Source organism: Octodon degus, unplaced genomic scaffold (genome assembly GCF_000260255.1).
Source record: "Octodon degus isolate 3935 unplaced genomic scaffold, OctDeg1.0 scaffold00050, whole genome shotgun sequence".
NCBI lineage: Eukaryota > Metazoa > Chordata > Mammalia > Rodentia > Octodontidae > Octodon > Octodon degus.
The window spans coordinates 12,072,135-12,094,186 of record NW_004524626.1 but is presented as its reverse complement, the minus strand read 5'-3'; the positions used below and the strand labels follow the sequence as shown (position 1 = coordinate 12,094,186).

General features: G+C 54.7%; 1 protein-coding gene across 1 annotated transcript in view; it reads right to left on the bottom strand.

Moving 5' to 3' along the window:
• Positions 1–7,533: 7,533 nt before the first annotated feature.
• Positions 7,534–22,052, bottom strand: part of Col5a3 (collagen type V alpha 3 chain) — a 40,083-nt gene continuing 25,564 nt past the window's right edge. The window contains exons 34-67 of the mRNA XM_004633010.2: positions 21,903–21,956; positions 21,751–21,795; positions 20,995–21,048; positions 20,859–20,912; positions 20,717–20,770; positions 20,505–20,612; positions 20,257–20,346; positions 20,043–20,096; positions 19,302–19,409; positions 19,098–19,205; positions 18,974–19,027; positions 18,583–18,636; positions 17,414–17,521; positions 17,281–17,334; positions 17,065–17,118; positions 16,918–16,971; positions 16,758–16,811; positions 16,236–16,343; positions 15,117–15,170; positions 14,867–14,920; positions 14,572–14,625; positions 14,429–14,482; positions 14,208–14,315; positions 14,016–14,069; positions 13,588–13,641; positions 13,368–13,475; positions 13,031–13,084; positions 12,916–12,951; positions 12,567–12,620; positions 12,043–12,247; positions 11,820–11,932; positions 9,584–9,652; positions 8,477–8,716; positions 7,534–8,391 (exon numbers count right to left, since the gene is read on the bottom strand). Of these exons, the coding sequence (XP_004633067.1) occupies positions 8,245–8,391; positions 8,477–8,716; positions 9,584–9,652; positions 11,820–11,932; positions 12,043–12,247; positions 12,567–12,620; positions 12,916–12,951; positions 13,031–13,084; positions 13,368–13,475; positions 13,588–13,641; positions 14,016–14,069; positions 14,208–14,315; positions 14,429–14,482; positions 14,572–14,625; positions 14,867–14,920; positions 15,117–15,170; positions 16,236–16,343; positions 16,758–16,811; positions 16,918–16,971; positions 17,065–17,118; positions 17,281–17,334; positions 17,414–17,521; positions 18,583–18,636; positions 18,974–19,027; positions 19,098–19,205; positions 19,302–19,409; positions 20,043–20,096; positions 20,257–20,346; positions 20,505–20,612; positions 20,717–20,770; positions 20,859–20,912; positions 20,995–21,048; positions 21,751–21,795; positions 21,903–21,956 (2,727 nt within the window). The 3' untranslated portion in view covers positions 7,534–8,244. The remainder of the gene's footprint in view (positions 8,392–8,476; positions 8,717–9,583; positions 9,653–11,819; positions 11,933–12,042; positions 12,248–12,566; positions 12,621–12,915; positions 12,952–13,030; positions 13,085–13,367; positions 13,476–13,587; positions 13,642–14,015; positions 14,070–14,207; positions 14,316–14,428; positions 14,483–14,571; positions 14,626–14,866; positions 14,921–15,116; positions 15,171–16,235; positions 16,344–16,757; positions 16,812–16,917; positions 16,972–17,064; positions 17,119–17,280; positions 17,335–17,413; positions 17,522–18,582; positions 18,637–18,973; positions 19,028–19,097; positions 19,206–19,301; positions 19,410–20,042; positions 20,097–20,256; positions 20,347–20,504; positions 20,613–20,716; positions 20,771–20,858; positions 20,913–20,994; positions 21,049–21,750; positions 21,796–21,902; positions 21,957–22,052) is intronic.

Sequence of the window (22,052 nt, the reverse complement as noted above, 5' to 3'; positions counted from 1 at the left end):
GGCACACCACTACGCTGGGCTCATCTGGCCGTGTTTCTGCTCAGCTTCTCCTGCCGCCCCATCCCTGTACTGTCGTCACCTTTAGGGTTGGTGTCTGGGGCACTCGGGGCCAAGGTCTGCTCTGGTGACAGACAGAGCTTGCATGCAGTGGCCACGGGTCTGCACAGCACCTGCAGGCCTGTGGATCCGGTTCCATCTGTAGCCCTGGGCACAGTGGGGTCACACGGCTCCCTTCCTCAGACGATTGATCCCAAGACCCCTCAGGTACTGAAGTCCACAGATGTACAGCTTCATGCTATGAAATGGTACAGTGTTTGCACAGAACCTACAGAAATCCTCCCTAGATATGAAATCATGCATTGCTAGATCCCTTGGAATCCTGACACAACATAAGTGCTACAGGAACAGCTGCTGTGCTGTACTACTTACAGAATCATTGTAAGAAACAAAGTCTGGGGCTGGGGAGATAGGTCAGTGCTCTAAGCACCAGCCTGGCAAGCACAAGTGACCCAAGTTCAATCCCCGGTACCACATGCCGTGCAGGCCCTGGAACCCCAGGTGCTCTTGGCCAGCCACTGAAACAGGTGTGGTGGCGCACGCCTGTAATCCCAGCGCTGGGGAGGCTGAGACAGGAGGATCATTACAGGTCCAAGCTGCATAGAGAGACCCTGCACCAAACAAACAAATACATAAATACCTTTTTAAAAGAGAAACAAAGTCTGCTCATGCTCAATACGTGCAGATGTTTCGTTTCCTTTTCTTTAAATGTGTTTAGTACAGGGTCTACAAGGTGTCACTACACAGATCAGACTCGTAGGGATCCTCCTGGTTTCAGCCACCCAAGCGCTGGGATTGCAGGCATGTGCTAACAGGCCCAGTCTCAATCTCCATCTTAGCACACCCTGGAGGGTGGGGCCAGCAGGGCATGCTGGGATTGAACCCTGGTCACTGTGCCTGCCTAAGCAGCTATCTGGCCGCCATATGTTTCTTAGTATTTTGAGACAAGGTTTCACTATATAGTGCAGGCCGGCCTCAAATTCTCAGCGATCTTCCTGCCTCAGCCTTCCGAGTGCTAGGATCACAGGCGTGCTCCAGCACACCTAGCTCCCCAATTGTTTCAGTCCATAGCTGTGTGAATCACAGAGCCTCCGGTGGTGTGTTTCCTTCCTGCCTGTTAACCACATGGACATGTTCATGGCCTCCCAGCAAGGTCACTGTTTCATTCCTAGTGTTATCCCGGGATGGTGGAGCAGTGCCAGGTGCAGAGCACAAGCTCAGCAAATACTTGCTGAATGAATGGTGTGAGGGATGGTGGACGGTGATCCCCTCGAACTGGGTCTGTGCGCACAGCGCTTGGCAGTGGTGCCAGGTCCGTCTGAGGGGGCGGTGGAGCCCTCTGTGTGCGAGCCCAGGGTCCCCCCTCAGCAGTCACTCCACGTGTGACTGAGGAGATCTCTTTCCCTGCTGAAGTGGCTCTCTTTCTGCGGGTGGGTTTGTGCAGATTATTATGCACAAATGAGGAGCATGTGCACGAGTGCGTGTGTGCCCAGCTCCCACGGCCAGGGTGTCTGAATCAGGCTGAGGCCGGAAGGTTGTGCACGGCGGGTCTTGGATCCGACCCGTGGCTGTGTGGGGAAGGGTGGGCACCCGCTGTGTGTGGTGATGGAGCCTGTGATTCAAGCTCTTGGGAGGCTGAGGCAGGAGGATCTCTGTGAGTTTGAAGCCAGCCTGGGCTACATATCAGAGCCCTGTTTCAAAAAAAAAAGAAAAAAGAAAAGAAATATCTGGGGTCAGCAAATAGTTCAGCAGACTAAGTGCCTGCTTAGGCAAGTGCAGGGGTCTGGGTTTGATCCCCAGCACCACATGGCACCCGGGCCCTGCCTGCAGGTGCACTAAGGCAGCCACCAAGACCGGATGTGGTGACGTATGCCTGTGATACCCTCACTGGGAGGCTAATCGCTAGGAGTCCCAGCTGCCCAGAGAGACCCTGTACCAAATACATAAAGAATAAAATAAAATAAAATGCATCTAATTCTATGGGCCCTTGGTCCGTGTGCGTGTCTGTGTGTGTGAGTGCGCATCTGTGTGCGCGTGCTCCTGGTGGCATCGTGAGTGTACTTGTGTAAAATCTGCTACTGGTTCTGCCCCCTGCGACCGGCTCTGGCTCAGGCCACGGGCCGCCCCCGCGCCAGCCGCCTGCCCCACCCCCAGCTGGGAACAGTGCCTGAGCCAGGGCTCCGGAAGCAGAGCCAGCTGATTAATTAAGGCTGCTGCATATGCAGATCAGCTGGGGTTTCCCAGCAGCTGCCTGGGCTGCGATGATGCTGAGAATAAATATGGGGAGGCAGCGGCCCGAATTCCCTTCTTACACCTTTGTCAATTAACCTTTAATTTACAGGGTCGAGCTTCTCCTTCATTAACGAGCGCTGGGCTAATTAAAGCGTTCTCATTAAACTGTCCCTTCTCCCCTAAAGGCCTACGCCAGGATGGGCTAGAATTGTTGAACAAAGACGGGCGGATCTGTGTGCAATCCCTGGGCTGCGTGTTGGGGGCGGTGGCCTCCCCCCTGACTCAGTTTCCCTCCAGCCTCATTTGTGAAATGGGATTGGGAGATGCTGCTTACGTGGAGAATATGTATGAAGTGCTGACTTCAGCGATGAGTTTTGTTTATTCCAGTCCTGGGGCTGTAATCCAGGGCCTTGACACGGAGCTCCAGCCCCAACCCCTTTCTGATTTTTTTTTTTTAAGGAAGTTTTTTTTTTTTTTTTTAATTTTATTTATTTGTTGGGGGGGGCAGCTCTGCCCACCAGGGGGCGGGGCTGGCTGGCATGTGGTGCTGGGGGATTGAATCGTGGTCCCTGTGTTTTGCTAAGCTTGTTCTAAGTAGGTGCTTTAGACCACTGAGCCATCTCACCAGCCCCTCCGATTTTTTTTTTGAGACAGTGTTTTGCTAGGTCGCTAAATTGTTCAGCCGGGGTTCAAACTAGTGATCTTCTTGCCTCAGCCGCCTATCATAGTGCTGGCCTACAGCTGGCCACAAAACTTGTTATTGGTCTTTATCTACCTATCTTTTTATTTATTTATGTTATTGTTTTGTCTTTTTGAGACAGTGTCTCTCTGTGTAGTTCAAGCTGGCCTTGACCTCACTTTGTAACCCAGGCTGGTCTTGAACTCACAGCAATCCTGCTGCCTCAGCCTACTGAGGGATTATAGGCATGTGCCACAGTGCTCAGCTTCTACCTATCCATCCATCCATCCATCCATCCATCCATCCATCCATCCATGCAATCATCTATTTAGAGACAGGGTCTTGCTATGAGCTCAGCCTGGCCTTGAACTCTCTGTGATTCTCCTGCCTCAGCCTTCCAAGTGCTGGAATTACAGGCATGCACCACCATGCCCAGTCACTTTCTAGTTTTAGACTCTGGGCAAATTATTCCATCTCTCTCTTCCTCAATTTTCTTATCTGTGAGAGAGGACTAACGGATGTTTCCTCAAGTGTTGGAGGAAGAAGTTAATCCTGTGATCTGGCATAGATGGTAATCATCTGGCCTAGAAACAAGGGCAACTGTAACCATTCTTAATAGTGTTAGTTGAACAAATCACAGGTCATGTGCTCACAAAGGCCTCGTCCACAAGGAGAAAAGGAAGGGTTAAGTGAATGACTCTTGGGAAGAAAGTAAGCTGGTGTTTTTGCATATCCCAGATACTCGGGAGGCTGAGGCAAGAAGATCACAAGTTCAAGGTCAGCCTAGGCAACTGAATGAGCCTCTGTCTCAAAATCAAGTTTTCTTTAAAAAGGAGTAGGGTGTAGCTTAGCACCAGAGTGCTTATCCCCAGTGTCACAAAAGAAAAAGAAAAAAGAAAGGGAGATATTAGTGTAGTCTGCCTGAAAAGGGAGGGTAAAGGCAAAGATAGCTGTCAGGGAAGAGGAGAGAAGCAGCCAAAGGGTAAGAAACCTGGACCTGAGGACAGCACATTTGCAGCGGCACATTCAGTGCCGAGGACTGTTAAGGACAAAGGTATTCACATTTTAAAAAATTTATGTATTTGGTACAGGGTCTAAGGGTCTCACTACATAGATGGGATTTGTAGTGATTCTCCTGTTTTCAGCCTCCCAAGTGCTCAGATTACAGGCGTGCACCACCATGCCCAGTCTCAGTCACCCCATCTCAGTGCACCCTGGGGCAGGGCCAGTATGGCATGCCGGGGATTGAACGCCGGTTGCTGCGCCTGCCCAAGCAGATGCTTTAGTTCTCTGAGCTATCTGGCTGGCCCGACATTAAATTTTAATGTGTTCATGTTCCTGCAGTGGGGCCTCCTGGTTCTCATGCAGGCTTACATGCCCACCTTCAGTGAAAGTTGGCTGCACTCAAGCATCCCCTAAACCTCAACATCATAGGACAATCAAATCATTTCTTATTCATATATACCACCTGACAAAGGTCTCTGAGCAGTGACTCAGAGAACCAAGCCCTTTTCACAATCCACAAATAGTGCTCTCTTCGGCAGCATATATACTAACATTGGAACGATCAAATTCCACAAATAATTGGCACTCAGAATCCATGGATTCCACATTTATGGATTTAACCAACCACAGGTTGAGGATATCTGGGGAAAAACTGTATCTATTCTAAACATGCACAAATATTTTTTTTGGTGGTACCAGATATCGAACTCGGCACCTTGTACTTGCCAGGCAAGCATTTATTCCATTGAGCTATCTCTCCAGCCCCACAATTTTTTTTCTACATAATACAACAGAGCAAGTATTTATAGAACATTAATATTATATTAGGTATTACAGCTCAGGCTGGCCTTGAACTCACTGTACAGCCCAGGTTGGCCTCAAACTCATGGCAATCCTCCTGCCTCAGCCGCCCTAGGGCTGGGATGACAGCTGTGTGTACCGTGCTGAGATTTCTTTACTTTGCGGTGCTGGGGATGGAACCTGGCTCCGTGGACACTAAGCTAGCCCCCCACCGCTGAGCTCCACTGTAACCGAAGACAACTGAAGTCCGTAGGAGGGTGTGTGTAGTTTCTATATGAATCCCAGTTCATTTCATATAAAGAACATGGACGTCTACAGATTCTAGCACGGCTGGGAGGAGGGAGCCTGGGGTGTGACTTTGAGTGAAAGAAAAACTGTCTTTATGAGGTGTCATAAAAAATATACTAATTTTGCTGCTGGGGCCAGCAGTGGAAAGGCTGGAAACCATGAACGCGCTCCCCATCCAGCATATTCACGGGATCTGGCACCATGGCACTTCCAGCTCTTCCCCAAGTCAAAATGACCATGACAGATAAATGTTTTGAGTAGACTGAGGATGTTGAGGCAGCCGGGACAGCGCAAGATCCCAAGTTCAATCCCCAGACCAAAAAAAAAAAAAAAAAAAGAAAAGAAAAGAAATAGAATTCCAGAACTGCTCCACAAAGTGGCAGGGATGGTGTTTGAAGCAAGGGAAGAATTTTAAGGATCCACGGGAATGTGTCTTTTACCATCATAATTTTTTTAAAACTTGAGCATTTAGCATGTTTTTCGGTACCAACGTGCACCTCTAGTCATTTCTGCATCACAGAGCCCTCAGAGTAGCACCCTGAAGGGAGGTACCACACAGTTCTTCGTCAGCTGTTTTTCATCTCAGTGCTTGGCATTGAGTAAATACTCACTAGAACTGAACAAATGAACACACAAGGGCAGGAATGATGGAATGAAGCAGAGAACTAATCAACGAGGCCCTGGGCACCATCAGTCCCAGTCAGGACTCAGCATCACTGACTGAGTGAATGAGGGACCCCGGGACAAGAATTCAGATGGCCCCCAGGAAATCGCTGGGAGCAACAGGAGGGCAAGCAAGCTCCAGATTCGGTCTGCTTGTTTTCTTGTGACTAGGTCTCTCCATGTGACCCAGCCTGGCCTTGAACTCACAGCAACCCTCCTGACTCAGCTTCCCAAGTGTTGGGATGACAGATACGTGCCACCAGGCCTGCCAAGTTCCGAATCTCAACCCAGTCCAAAATCTCTTCCCGCCCAACCCCACCTTGCTCAACTCAACTCACCTACGTCCTCTGTCCCTACTAAACTCAACCCAACAACTTCCACTTATCCATCTGGTAAGTGGATAAATAAAAACAGGGTGTAGCCATACAATGGAAGCTGTATTGACCATAAGAAGGAAAGAAACAGCTAGCTCTGGTGATGTACAGCTGCAATCCTGCCTCACTTAGAGGCAGGAGGATCAAAAGTTCAAGACCAGCCTAGGGAGCTCAGTGTTTCCATGAAACCCAGGCTTACAGTAAAAAATAAAAAGGGCTGGGGAGAGAGCCCATGTGAAGTCCCTGGGTTCAATCTCCAGGTCTAGGGAGAGAAAACGAATTAAATACTGATGCACGTCACAACAGGAACCAGGGAAAACAGCAACACAAGCCACGTGGTACCTGGCGGCCCTTACGGAAGCTCCTCAGGGGCAAATCTATAAGACAGGAAATAGGCGAGTGGTTGACCAGGGCTGGGAGCTGGGAAGAAATGAGCAAGTGCTGAGGGCAATGGGGGTTCTTGGGAGGAGGGTGGGATTAGTCAAAGGACTGTGGTGTCGGCTGCACAAGTTTGAATACACTAAAGCCATTTAATTATACACTTTAAACAATTAGATGATATGGTCTGTGAATTCTGTCTTAATAAGCCTGCTATTAAAACTTCAACACAAATCTAACCCTCAATTCAGGTTACCCCAAATCCAACCTCATCTTAACTGAGGTTCTACTCAACTCTACAATTGCCAACACCACTCGCACCACAAAACCCCCTTTCTCAAATCAGCCCTAATGTAATTCAGTCCAACAGCCCATTCCAAACTGTTTTGTTTTTCTGGGGCACTGGGGATTGAACTCACAGCCTTTACACTGAGATACAACACCAGCCCTCTTTTCATTTTTTATTTTGAGGCAGTTGCTGAGTTGCCCAAGATAGCCTCAAACTTTTTTTGTGTGTATGGTACTGGGGCTCAAACTCCCAACCTTGCACTTGCCAGGCAGGCACTTATGCTGCTGAGCTATCTCCCCCACCCAGGCTCAAACTTTTTTTGATATTTCTGCCTCAGGCTCCCAGAGTTCTAGGATTACGGCCATGTGCCACCAGGCCTACTTTGATGGTTACCTTTTGATCTAGCAGCGAGGGCCAGCCAGCCACCCTTATCCAGGCCCGCACAGAAGCTATACATGGTGGCACATGCCTGTCATCTCAGCACTCTGAGAAACTGAGGAAGGGGGATCTCAGCTTCATGCCCAGCTTGGGTAATTTAGCGAATCAGTGAAACCCTGCCTCAAAATAAAAAAGAGGGCCGAGGAGATGGCTCAGTGGAATAAGTGCTTCCCTGGCAAGCACAAGGGCCTGAGTTCAATCCCCGGTTCTGCAAAAAAAATAAAAAAGGGCTGAGGGTGTAGCTCCGTGTGAAGGCCCTGGGTTTACCCAGTCGTGCAAAAATAGAGAAAAAGAGAAAGGGAGGGAGGGAAAGAAAGAGAGACAAGCAGCACAGTTCATTGGTTTATTCTCAGACTTGAGAAGCCAGTTTTGCTCTATGGCCTGGTGAATGGGAAGCAGTGGGTGGAAAGGGGGTGCTGGAGTTTCTCTTCTTATCCCAGCTTTCCCTAGGGAGGAAACAGATTAAATACACCACAGAGGGGATTTTCCCTTCCGTACAGACCCGGGGATAAATAGGGCAGCACCATAAGGATCCTGATTCGCCACACCTGGCACAGCAAGGCGAGCTTGGGAGCCGGCTGGGCGCGTGGGGGGCTGGGGGAGCAGAGTCTGACTTGGTCCCTTCATTGAGGCCCCACGTGAGAATGGGGTGAGCAGGGCCCCACTTGTCTCCAGCAGACATCCAGTGCTTAACTATGGGGGACAAGGTAGCACCAAAGGGCTCGGGTGGAGGGTGGTGGCGCGGGCAGCCTTCAGCTTGGACTGAAAAGTTCATTGTATGCAGGCTCTGGGCGGGGGACAGGAGGGACCAGACTACGGAGACGACGATGCCACCAGAGCCAGGCCCTCGGGGCCGGCCAGGGTGCGGGAGTCTGTCTCCCGCCATCCCTCGGAGAGGTCAAGGGACATCACACGACCACAACCAGCAGGTTCCCACCGCCCGGCTGCGGAGTCCCGGAGATGGTAAGTGCGGCGGCGGCGACGGCTTCGCGTGTGAGCCCGCGCAGGAGCTTCTGCGCCATCCTCCTGTCCCCAGGCGCTCAGCCGCTGAAGCACACAGGGCCCAGTTCAAAGCCAAACTTCTGGTTTGCCTGGCCAAAGTCCACGGCCGCCACGTCCAGCAGGGGCAGGAAGCCCGGCCGGGAGGAGCGCAGCTGCAGGATGGTCTTCGCCTGTCCCTTGCGGAGCTGAGAGGGGACGCAGAAGGGGTGTCAGAGGCGGGTAGCAGGGACCCCCACTTGCCCCCCAGCCAACCCCGCCCCTCGGCCTTACCCGGCAGCCGTCGTGGGGGACCTCGATGGTGGCCGCTGCCGTCTGGTTGAAAGACACCTCCTCGCCATTGGTCCCCAGGAAGCGGAGCGAGCGGGCATGGTCACCCGCGGCCGCATCCAGCCAGGCGGCCGCGTTCTGGCAGGAGAAGGTGAAGCGCTGCTCGGCCGTGGCGCTCAGCAGTTTCAGGAAGCTCAGCTGGACCACGTTCACCGGGGCCCCGTCGGTGTCCACGTAGAAGAACTGGGGTGCAGCCGGCAGGGGTGAGGCTGTGCCTTCTCACTGAGCTCCACCCCGCCCTTTTGTGACGCAGAGTCTCGCTAAGTTCCCGGGGCTGGCCTGGAACTTGGGATCCTCCTGCCTCAGCCTGCCCAGGGCTGCACTGGGCTGACAGGCGTGCGCTGCCACACCGGGCTCCCTTGTGCCATTTTATAGCTCCACCCGTTTTCCATTAAGATGCGAACTTTACGAAATCAGAAGCAGTCTCGTGCTGCACCCATAAACCCTAAACTTCACTCAAACTGGCTCTAGTCAGTACACATCTCTGAGGTGGGCCAGAGAGAGACCCCAGGCCAGGAGCCCCAGCTCCCCTCTCCTCTCCATCCCATCAACTACAAAGCCCTGTTGACTTGAACCCAGACCCTGTTCCCAGCCCGGCCTTCTTTCAATTCCCACCGCCCACCGACACTCCCTTTGCCCGTGCTCCTGGGAATCCCGGCCTCCAGTCCACACACACAGCAGCCCCAAACACATTTTCCTGAAACAGATCGGATCTGGGTCCCTCCCTCCCTCCCTCCCTCTAGCACAATGCTAGCTCCCTGCCTCCCCGGGGTCTTTCCTGGCCTCGCCTCTTCCGCCTGCTCCCTACAGCACAGCCAGCCTTTCCTTAAGGCTCCCCAGCTGCTGTCAGGACCCAGCCTTTGCCTGTGTGCCCGCCCGGCTAACCTACAAGCCTGACTCCTTCTCCGGGCTCTGGCTGAGATGTGGGCTCCACCAGGCCTGCAGTCTCACCTCTGCATTTCCACCTCGGACCTCCCAGGGGCCACGTGATCCCCTCCCACACGGGATCCCCCGTCCCCTCCACAAGCACTGCCCTGGCCCAGGCCTCACCTTCTTCCCCCGCCGGAAGGTGCTGTACCAACTTCCAGGTTTCTCCTTGGACCAGGAGGCCAGCTTCACCTGGGGGTGGGGGTGGCGTCACTGCAGCAGGTGCCCCATGCCCACTCTGTCCCCCCACATCCCCCCCAGTCAGCGTCTTCTGGGAGGTACAGGCAGAGGCCACCCTGGGCTGTGTAGTCAGCAGCACCTAAGGGGCTCGAGCTTCCCACCCACCAAGTGGCCTTCACCCACACCTAGGGGGATGGGGACAACTCCCATGTCAGGCAAGTGCTCTATCACTCTGCAACATCCCTAACCCCTTTTTATTTTCTTTTGAAACAGTCTTACTGATTTACTTGGGCTGACTTTGAACTTGAAGTCTTCCTACCTCAGCCTCCTGAGTAGCTATGGTTACAGATGTGCACCACCATGCCTGGCCTTAACAGTTTGTTTACTTATTTATTTACTTGTTTTTTTCTTTTTAAGTGTTCTCAGTACAGGGTCTCACTATGCAGCTCGGACTCATAATGACCCTCCTGTTTTCAGCCCCCCCCCACTGGGATTACAGGGGTGTACCACCACACCCAGTCTCAGTGGCTGGCCCAGCATGCAGTGCCAAGCACCCAACCTCAGCCCGTGTTTGCCTAAGCAGACGCTTAGTCCTCTGAGCTATCTCACCAGCCCTTTACTTGTTTTTGTTTTTGTTTTTGTTTTTTTGAGACATAGTTTCACTATGTAGTCCAGGCTGGCCTCAAACTCACTATGTATTCCAGGCCAGCCTCCAAACTGTGGCACTCCTCCTGCCTCAGCCTCCCCAGTTCTGGGGTTACAGATGCGGACCACCACATCCAGTGACTTTCTCGAGCTCCATTTTATGTATTTCTTTTTTTTTTTTTTTTTTTTTTGCGGAACCAGGGATTGAACTCAGGCCCTTGCGCTTGCCAGGGAAGCACTTATTCCACTGAGCCATCTCCCCAGGCCCCTCCAAAAGTTTAGACTCAATGCCACACACCCCTTGTTCACTTTTGCTAAACCTGGCAGCTGTGTGGGGAGGCCACGGGCTCAGGCCTGCTGGGTGAGGATTTCCAGGAGGACCTATAGCATGGGGTGGTGCTGCACACCCATAATCACAGCACTCAGGAGGCTGAGGCAGGAGGGTCACACATTTAAGGCAGTGAGCCCCTGGGGCCTACAAGATAGTAGTGGGCAGGCACTGCAGCTGGCCGGTTAAGGTCATCTGGGACTCGACCACTTTGAACAATCTCAGCACTCTTCTGTGCCTCAGTTTCTCCTATGTGGATGATGATGCAACGGTGGTCATCAGGTGGCTAGGACACTACGAGTGAGCAAAGTCCTTGGGACAAGCCTGGCAGCCACAAACACTTTTAAATGCTAGTTGACTTAGGATTTGTCAGTGCTATTTTTGTTTTAATACTGGGGAGTAAGCCCAGGGCACTCTCCCCGAGCTACACCCCCAGCCCTATTCATTTATTTATCTGTGATTTATTTTTTTCAATTTTGAGACAGGGTCTCACTAAGTCACCCAGGCTGCGCTCTAGCTTGCAGTCCTCCTGCCTCAGCCTCCCAGCTGCTGGGATGACAGGCGTGCACCACCATGTCTGGCTAGTAGAGTACTAGATTTGAATGTTGTTCTTTTTAAAATCTGTCTTCCCTGCAGAGCTCTATAGGAACAGAGACTTTGGGGGGGGGTTGGTTTTGTTTTTCTGTTTTCAGTTTTCAACTGAAAATTAGGCAAGTGTTCTACATCCTCAGCCCCAGGATTTTCTTTGTGCTTCTTTGCTGTGGTCCAGGTCCTTTCAGACAAGGTGACAGATTTTTTCTTTTCTTTCTTTTTTTTTTTTTTTTTTTTTTTTTTTTTTTTTTTTTTTGTGGAACTGGGGATTGAACTCAGGCTCTTGCGCTTGCCAGGGAAGTGCTTATTTCACTGAGCCATCTCCCTGGCCCCTCAGATTTTCAATAAACTTTAGGTGGAAGGCAGATGTGGTGGTGCACACCTGTAATCCCAGCACTCTGTAATCAAGAGGCTGAGGCAGGAGGATTGCTGGGAGTTCATGGAGTTCACAGCCAGCCTGTGATACATAGTGTGTTCAGGGCCAGCCTGAACTGAATAGTAATCCTGTCTCAAAACCAAACCATGCCAAACCAAAACAAGACAAAAACCCCAAAATAAAGTAAAATAAAAGCTGGACAGGGGAAGGTCAAGCCCCACCGTGGTTTCCCTGCTCACCATCTCAAACCTTTTGTCTGGATACAGGCAGGTCTGTCCTCCTGCCGTGAAGTTGCAGAAAACCCTGAACGCATCCCGGGCACAGCCCTGGTTTGGGTCGATCCAGTAATCGCCTGCAGAGGCAGTGAGGCCAGGTGAGTGGAAGTGGGGTCTCCCTACCCCACCCTCCTGTCCCCCCACCCCCTAACCCCGCCCAGCCCAGGAGGGGGACACCTTGCCTCACCGTCAGGCAGGTGCGGATGGTGCCGGTGCAGCTCGTGGCACACGAGGCCTGGGTGCCGGGCAGTGCCCGGAGGGCGCTGTAGCTGCTCCAGTTCGGAGCTCAGTGACGCCAGCGAAGCCAGCACCTCCTCCAGGCCGCCTTCTGGTACTGCACTGCGACGGCGGCGGCGGTGGCCCTGCAGCCCTGGGAGCTCGCCTGGGGGACCCTGGGTACGGATTGGGGGGTGGTGAAGATGGAGGAGAGGCCCGCAGATGGGGAGAAATGAAGAGAGATAGGAGAGATGGAGACCCCAGTGAGGAAGAAGAGGGAGGCAGGAGAGATGGAAATGAACAAGTAGCGCAGCTAGAAACGGAAAGAAGAGATAGATAGGAAGAGGGAAGAAGCCAGGGACAGGACCCATACACACACGCAGCCCAGGTGCCCTGGGTCCCTGGACACCTCCTCGAGCTCTGGGGTCCCCACGAAACCCCCAAACATGGTCCCATGCTCCCTGTCCCCAGATCTGGTGCCCCTGGGGAACTCACCGGGGGGCCAGGGGGCCCTGGGGGTCCAGTGTCGCCGCGAGGACCAAGTGATCCCTGCAGGAAGGTAGCGTGGGATGACGCCTTGCGTGGGGACCCCTGCCTTCGCACATGCGCACGCTCACCCTGTCCCAGGCCGAGTTCGCACCGAGAGGTCGCGCCCACAATTTCCTCCCCTATTTCCTGTCCCCCAAATCAACATGACATCTTGGACCAGTCCTAATGTGCTGGCCAGTGCCCTTTTCTTTACAGTGTACAAAGGAAAGTGGCCAGCGTCTTAGGTTCCATGAAAGGGCAGTGGGCAGGGTGAATACTGGGGTGCGGCTGGGCTTTGGCGGGAAGGGGGACTCACCGGGGAGCCTTTGGAGCCTTTCTGCCCCACAGGGCCCTGCAGGGTGGAGACACGGAAAGTTGGGTCCCAGCCTGGCCAGCCTGGTGACCCGGTCCTACAACATCCCCATACTCACCGCTACACCGGGGGGCCCAGGGGAGCCGGAAGAGCCCATAGAACCGGGGGGCCCCTGAGGAACAAGCATGAGGCTCCGAGTTAATGGGGTGCAGTCCTATTACCCAGATGTTCCAAGCCTTCAGCGCCTCAAAGGAAGTCCCCCAAACCCGAGACAAGTTGCCAGAGAGACCCCCAAATTCTAACCCAGCCTCCAACCTGCAGGTCACCAGATTATAGCCCCTCCCCCATTTTCCCCACTAGCAGTCTCCTGGCAAACCCCATCCTCCGCGCCCCAGTCGCCCCCAAGTCCCACTTTCGACTTCTGAACATCTTCCTCCTCAGAGCAGGACACTCACAGCATCTCCCTGGGGGCCCCGGGGGCCCTGTGTGCCTGGAAGTCCCTGGTCCCCTTTCTCTCCAGCCTCGCCAGGGGGGCCTATGAGGCCTTGCAGTCCCAAATGGCCCTGGAGGAGAGCGAGGTGGGAGGGACAGGTGTGGGGGCTGGAGGTGGAAGGTAGGCAGGAGAGGGTGAGGGGCAGACTTGGGGCTGGGTGGGCGTGGTGAGAGAGTCCTTACCTTCTCCCCCTTTGGGCCAGCATCTCCCTTCAGCCCTGGGAGGCCAGGGGGGCCCTGGGGAGAACACAGCACTGTGGTGACTCTCAAGGAGAAAGGAAGCCCGAGGCCCACGGGTAATAGGGAGACATCTCTTAAGGGGAACTCCTGGGGATATGGTTGTGGGGACTTGGGAGAGAGAAGAGGGGTGGAGGGTGCGGTTGGGGGGTGGCCGAGGTTTGCGGGGACAGGAAGGATGGACAGGAAGGCTGACCAGTTTAGACCATGAGGCCAAGGACCAGGGTGGATGCTCAGTGTAGACCATAAATGCCAATGATCAGAGAGATTCAGGGACGGGCAGTGCAAACGGCCCTCGAGGGGTCAGCACCAGTGCTCCCTGGGTGCCCCGTGTGGCCCTCAGAGTGAACGCCAGGGATGAAGCCATCTCTTACCAGGGGGCCTGGGGGGCCCATCAGCCCAGGGGGTCCCAAAAGGCCTGGTTCTCCCTGCAGATGGAGCAGAACAGAGTGGCCATGCCAGGCCACAGCCAGTGTGGGTGCCCTGCTGCCCTCAGGCTCCTCCTGGCCAAGACCCATGCATGACATGGCATCATCCACCCTGCACCCCAAGGCCGCCCCACTCACCACAGGGCCAGGGATCCCTGGGAGGCCCTCTGGTCCTGCTCGTCCTGGGGGCCCTTGAGGCCCCATAGGGCCTGTGCTTCCTGGGGGCCCGTCAGGACCTGGCTCCCCCTGAAACAGGTAGGGTAAGAGAGGGCCAAGACCCCAGGGGAGGGGGCCCTGGATGGTCACAGGTGCCCCCAAGTCCTGTGTGGGGCCAGTGCAGGCACTGGGTGGGCACTCACCTTGGCACCTTTGTCCCCTTCTCTGCCTTCTTGACCTGTGCGGCCTGAGGGACCCTGAGGAAGGAGGTGCGGGGTGAGTGGGGCACTGTGGAAATAGTGGTTCCATGGGCTGGGCCAGGGCATGGGGGTGGGCCATCACTCACCCTCTTGCCAGGTGGTCCGGGGGCACCAGGTTCCCCAGAAGCACCAGGCGGCCCCTGTGGGAAGAAGGGCAGCTCTGTCATTGGCCCGGGGATGCTAGTGACCAAAAGAAAGCCTCTGGCAAGCACCTCATCTCCTGAGGACTCCCAAGCTGCTCATATGGGGGGGGGACCCTCAGGGAAGCAAAGCAGGAGCACAGGCAGGGGCCCTGGGTGCCCCACAAACCCACCCCGTGAGTCCCCCAGCTCATCCATCATCCACACCCCCTGTACCCCACATCCCCTGTACCCCACTCACTGGTGCCCCGACATCACCAAGGTCTCCCTTCACCCCTGGAAAGCCATCTGTTCCCTGCAGGAGCCCGGGGGAAAAGAAAGTTGAGAGGGATCACAGAGAGGTCTTCAGGGGCCATGAAGGCTGGGGGTGGGGCTTTCAGGAAAGTGAGGGATGTTTGCACCACCAACCTTGCCCAGTTCTGTGGTTTGCGGGGAGATGGGGACAGAATTAAAGAACATGCTAGGCTTGAAGGGGAGGGGGTGACACTTACTGGAGGTCCAGGGTCTCCCTGGGGCCCTAGATCTCCAGGCAACCCCATGGGGCCCTGAAACAGAAAATTCATGATCACATCTCCAGGTTGGGGTGAGCCATTCACTGGCTGAATAGATAAATGGTCCCAGCTCAAGCTGTCAGGCACATGCTGGTGCCCAGAGTCCTGTGCCTGGGCGGGCAGAGCCACCGGAGTTCAAGGGGGCGGCACTGAACTAAGCCCTTCCCCTGTGTCTCCTCATTTCAGCCTCCCTGAACTCTCCACTTGGGACCCAGAGAGGGCACCCAGCAGGCAGCAGAGGAGGGAAGGTCCCACAGACCACAGGGTGCCCTGTGCCCTCCCTGCACCATGCCAACACTCCACCTATGGCCCAGTGCCAAACTCACATCAACCCCAAATCAGACCCGGTATCCCCCGCGGTCTCTCCAGCACTGCTAGAATGGCTCAAGGTGAAATGAACTCCCAGCCCATACAATGAGGTACCGTCCGTGTATGTCCATCCATCCATCCACTTATCCGTGTATTCACTCATTCATCCACCACCCATCCATGCATCTATTCATCATTCAGTCCTTCCATTCATCATCCATCCATCCATTCTTTCTCATCCATGGATCATCCGTTCATTTGTCCATTAATTTATCCACTATCCATTCATCCATCCATCCACCCAATCATTCATCCACCTATCATTCATCCATCTGTCCATTTATGCATCCACTGTACTGTTTTCATCTGTCCATCCAGCCATCTATCCATTCATCCATCCATCCACCATCCATTTATCCATCCATTCATCTGCCTGTCCATCTATCTGTCCACCCACCCATCCATCCTTTCATCTCATCATCCAGTCCTTCTGTCCATCACCAATCCATTCACCCTCATTCATCCATTCAGCATCCATTCATTCTTCTCTTCATTTGATCATCAATTCATCCATTATCCATCCATTTATCCTTCTATCCATTAATTCACCCATCTATCCAGCCAGCCGGCCATACTGCAGGTTGCTTATAGGAACAGCAAATTGGAGGAAAGCACCCCTGGCTAGAAGTTTTGGGGATACTCAAGGGTACTCATGTCCCCCAGTTTCTGCCATCTCCCCCCAGCACTCACCATGTTCCCTTTGGGTCCGTCCTCTCCAGGAGGACCTTTCTTGCCGGGGGGTCCAGCTGCACCAGATGGACCTGAGTCCCCCTTCTCACCAACTTCACCTTTGGGGCCCTTTGCACAGACAGAGGTCAAAGGTCAGGTGGTTTGGACTCTCCAGAAATCAAGGATTAGCAGATGTGGATTCAGGATTGTTCTGGGGTCAGAAGCCAGACCAAGGCCTAGGTTTAGGCTACCCAATGGTTAGAGGTCAAGAGACCTAGCGCTTATGGGTCGGCCAGCTGCACATCATCAAGGGCAAAGCTGGTCTAGCCCATGCTCCCCTGGAATGAACACGCAGCCGCCCTGTCAGCCCTGAACTCCTGAGCGGTGCTCGCTGAGACCTGCTGGAGGTCTTTCATCAAGGTAACCAGGGATGCCTAGTGGTCCTGGGCCGTGGCACCCTCCAGCTGTCCGGCTGGCCTGACAAGCCCAGGGGTCAGGGGCTCACTGAGACGAACCCAGAGGCTACGCCACACAGCCACTCACCTGAGTTCCTGGAGGTCCTGGAGGTCCTGGGTCCCCAGTGTCTCCTGGCTCTCCCTGCAGGAGGTCATGTGAGCATGAGGAGAGGTGCAATCCTAGTGGATGGGGAGGGCCCCCAGAACACATTTTCCTCCACCCCACACAACCCCTTTCACTCACTCACCTTCTCACCCACGGCGCCTGGCTGACCAATGCCCCCAGGAAGCCCTGCTGGGCCCTAGGAGAGCAGGGCATAGAGATAGGTGTGTGGAATCCCGACAGCCTCATCTCGGGAAATGGGTTCCCACCCTGAGCTCCTCAGAGTCCTTACCTCTGATCCACTGGGGCCATGGGGACCTCGAGGACCTGGGGCTCCATGGGGACCCTGTGAGGAAACAAGATGTGCCCAGTGACCCTACAGCCCCAGAAAGGCTGTGACAAGCACATCCATGCTACCAAGGACCTGCAGGACCCCAAAATGGCTCTAAAGGTAAGGTCCCCCACCACCCTACAACTCCGCCTCCCCCATATTGCCTGGGCATCGTACCATGGACCCCACGTCTCCAACCTCCCCCTTCTCTCCTGGAGGGCCTGGAAGCCCCTGTGGAACAAAGAAGCAAGATTGGGGCATATGGCAGAGGCGGGGACTGAGGCATCATCCCCCAAGCCCAGTCACCCACTTGAGGGCCTGGGGGGCCGTTCACCCCCGTGAAGCCTCGGATTCCATCGTCTCCTTTCTGTCCAAAGAGGCCTGGGGGTCCCCGGCGTCCCTGAGCTCCATCAGCTCCCTGGGAAGGGGACAAAGGCAGGGCACAGATGAGGTAGGGATCAAGGGTCAGAGATACAGTGAGGTCAAAGATCAAGACTGGCATCAAGGGTTGGAGTCAGGGTTCTGTTTTGGGAAGGTGAGGATTGGAGCTGGGGTTCCTTTGGGTTAAGGGTGCTAGTTCAGGAAAGAAATTGAGGGTTGAGTCAAAATTTGTTTGGGGAAGGGTTGGTTTTTGTTTCTTTGCTTGTTTTGAGACAGGGTCTGGCTATGCAGTTCAGGCTGGCCTCAACTCACTTATGCAGCCCAGGATGGCCTTGAACTCACAGCAATCCTCCTGCCTCAGCCTTCTGAATGCTTGGCTATGGGTCAAAGTTTTGAGCTGGCCATATGGTGAATTAAGTTTCAGGCCGAGATTAAAGGCACTGGAGCCAGGGAGATGGCTCAGTAGAATAAGCACTTGCCTGGCAAGCACAAGGGCCTGAGTTCAATCCCCAGTTCCACAAAAAAAAAAAAAAAAAGATTAAAGGCATGGGCAGGGTTCCAGTGGAGGGGGCTTAGGGCCAGGGTTGAGCATGGGCATGCTGTGGCTTGAGTGGGTAGACAAGATTCACAAATTGGAAAATAAATCCCAGATTCCTATGTTAATGGGATTATTTGTTTGGTTTTTGAGACAGGGTCTCACTATAGTTCAGGCTGGCTTTGAATTCATAGAGATCCTCCTGCCTCAGCCTCCAGAGTGCTGAGACCCCAGGTGTGCACCACCACACTGTCTTTTAAGTGCTTTATGAAGGTGGAGCTGATGAGAGGTGATTAGGACCAAGTGCAATCATGAGGGTGGGGACCCCCATGGTGGTTTGGTGGCTTAAACTGGCTGGTGCTTGCTCTGTCACCTCCAGGGTGCCCTGTGCCATGTGTGACAGCAAGGAGGCCTTCACCAGGTGCCAAGCAGAGCCAGCAACATGGTTATGAATTTCTCAGCTGAGACTGAGGTCAAGGATGGAGTGGACATGGGCTATTGAACAAAGAGCAAGGTGGGGTGGAAGCTGGGACCCAGAGGATCACAAAGCTGCGAGCACTCACTGGAGGTCCTGGGTGTCCCACGGGACCCCTTATGCCGGTGGGTCCAGGTGGGCCCTAGAAGAGGGAATAGACAGAAAATCCCTGACGAGGGGCCCTAGATACATCCCCCAGTACCACCCTGACCACACCCCTTCTCCGCATGCCACGCCCACCCGAAAGTGACCTCACTTGGCTCCACCCCACTGGGGCGGAGTGGGGAGACAGATGCAGAGGGACAGAGACAGAAACAGAGACAGAGAAGTGACGGAGACGGAGAAATAGAGAGAGAGACCCAGCTTGGCTCTCCCTCAAGATGAAATTTAGGGAGGCAGGACTTACCATGGCCTCTGCTCCCCACCCACCTCTACATCCCTGGCCTCCTCTGCCCTTTCCGCAGGGTCCCCTCACTCACCGCATCTCCCTTGTCGCCTTTGCTGCCCTTGTGACCGGGGTCACCCACCTCCCCCTGCAGAGGAAATGGTGTGAGGAGAATCCAGCCCCTCCCCGGCCCTGGGTCCCCGCTCCTCACCTCTCACCTTGTCCCCCTCCTCTCCCGCAGGGCCTGCAGCTCCAGGGGGGCCCTGAAGCCCCAAGGGACCTGGGATCCCATCTTTTCCGGTGGGGCCCGGCACACCGCGTTCTCCCTGGTGGGGTGGAAAGCAATCGATTGTTTTTTGTCAAGGCCCTTGGGTGTCAAAGGACCGGATCCTGGGATGCCGGGGGACACATGGGACACTCACCGGGGACCCCTTCTCGCCTGCAGGACCCACGGGTCCTTGGCTGCCACTTTGGCCAGGGAGCCCAATGCCACCTGATGGGCCCAGGGGACCCCGCTCACCAGGGGAGCCCTGAAAACAGGAGCAGAGGGTTACAGTAAGTTGTTTTTGTTTTTGTTCGAGACAGGGTCTATGTAGCCCAGGCTGGCCTTGAACTAGCAACCCTCCAGTCTCAGCCTCCCTTCTGGGCTATTTTTTAGCGCTCATGTCTGGCTATACTGGAGTGTAAGCTCCAGAAGAAAATATATGTTGGTGGGTGACACACAGGTATTTGTTGGGGTGCTTCAGTTCAGATATGGCATGGGTGTGTGCCCCATTCTGTCCAATCCAGGGTTCATGTGTGAAAATGAAGTCCCCACTGTGGCATTAAGAGGGTGGCCATCAATCTGTGGTGTTTAGAGGTGGGGATGTCAGAGTGACTAGGATTAGAAAAGGCCGTGGCTTTATCCCAGAGCGACAGCCAGGTGTGGTGGAGACGTCTGTCACCCTGGAACTCAGGAAGCTGAGGCAGGAGGATTGCCAAGAGTGTGAGTCCCATGACAGACAAGGAGCCCGAGGCTTGCCAGATGCACCGGCCCAGCCCAAGAGCAGCAGGATCAAGTGTGCCCCGGGCCTGCCTGACCCCAGGGTGACACTCACAACCAACACTATGTCCCCTGCATCGCCCCACCCCACTCTCCACTCCACAGAGGCAGTTTTACTTACGATGGCCCCGACAGGACCAGGGCGACCTTTGTCACCCTTCAATCCAGAGGGTCCCTAGGGGAGGAGATGACATAGTCAAGAGATCCCACGGGGACCCCAGGTCTGCCCTCTGGGTCCCACCATTGGACACCACCACTAGGCCCTCCTGAGTCCCCACTGCTTCTCTGCTACACAGCCTATGGGCACATGGGGCAGGGTCCCCAAAGATACTCACAGGGTCCCCAGGGGCACCTTTGGGGCCGGGGAAGCCCCTCAGTCCTGGTGGCCCCTCCTTCCCAGCAGGTCCTAAGGGTCCTGGCTCCCCCTGTGGAATTGTAAAGCAAGCAGACAGGTCATGTAGAGGGGGCATCTCCTGCAAATCTGTGATCCTGGGACCTCCCCGCAATGCGGGCTGCCAGCCCCTGGTGGCCTGAGGGCCATCAAAGGGACCTGGGGTCTCTCAGCCACAGGGCAGGTCCTCACCTTGGCCCCCTCTCCACCTTCCGGGCCCGGCAGCCCATGTTCACCAGGAGGCCCGGGAGGGCCGGGATGCCCTCTCTCACCCAGGGCACCTGCGTCTCCTATCTTGCCCTGCAGAGGAAGAGGGTGCATTTGACTGAGGGAGTCGGGGGGGGGGGCATCAGAGACCCAGACCCAAGGTCTCCCAGCTGCTGCAAAATGAGGTCCACTCTGACCTGAGGACCCAAGACACCTGCTGGTCCAGGTGGGCCCGTCTGACCTTGGAAGCCCTGGAGGGAAGATAAAATGGGGGTGTCACATGGAAGGAGGGCAGAGAGGGCCTGGTAAGGTAGGGGCCAAAGTGAAAGAGTCACTCACCAATTCTCCTCTCTGCCCAGGGTGCCCTGGTACCCCCTCTTTGCCCTGAGGACCCTGGGGGACAAGGTGGGAGAAAGTTGGAGTCTTTCCCCAGGTCTCCCTCCTCCTGTCTCCCAACGGGGGTGACCTCACTCACAGGGGGGCCCTTCGGCCCAGGGAATCCCGGGGGGCCTTGCAATCCGGGGAGGCCCTGAAAGGGAAGCAGAAATCATCACTTCACCTCTGCTGCCTGCCGTCCTCCTGAGTCCACGGGGCACAGAAAGCTGGCACCTATCGGGCACCTACTTCTCGTCCACACACTGCTGAACTCCACACAATAAATAACTTCTAGCCACACCTGGTGGCGCATGCCTGTAATCCCAGCACCTGGGAGGCTGAGGCAGGAGGAGCCCTACAAATTGGAGGCCACCATGGGCTAGAGAGTGAGTTCATGACCAGCCTGGACCACACAGCAAGATCCTATCTCAGAAAACGGGCCTAGGGATGTATCAGTAGCACTGCACCCTGCCTGGCAAGCACAAGGTCCTGAGTTCGATTCTTAGTACAAAAAAAAAAAAAAAAGAAAAGAAAAAAAAAAAGAAAGAATGAAAAACCACCACCAATAATAATAATAATTATTATTATTATTATTTCACCTCTGCTGCCCATTGGAGTGGAGACTGAAGTCACTGCCAGTTCCCAGAAGAGGAAATCAGGGCACAGAGAGGTTAAGTGACTTCCCCAAGGGCACACAGCCGGTGAGTAGCAAAGCTAGGGCAGAATTTGTGGCGCTCTGATTTCAGAGGTTGCGTTTGTCCCTCTGCATTATGATGACACCTTGGGCTTGTGCCCTTCTCAAAAATGTATGTGCAAACACACACACACACACACACACACACACACACTCACGCACCTTTTCTCCAGGGATTCCTGCAGACCCGTCCTGGCCCACATCACCCTAGGACAGAGTGAAAGAGACTTGGATCCCAGAACAGACTCAGCTGGACAGGCGAGGAGCGCAGAGCAGCCCGGGCAGCGGGTCCTGATTGCCCACCAAACCCATACCTTGGGGCCCGGTTGTCCTGTGGCCCCCGGCTGCCCCCTCTCTCCACGGGAGCCCTGGACAGAAAAAAGGCACAGAACAGAAGTCAGGAACCCTAGACAGTGGCACGAGGTGGGGGCCCCCTTCCTTCGATCCCTCCTCCCCGCCCGCCC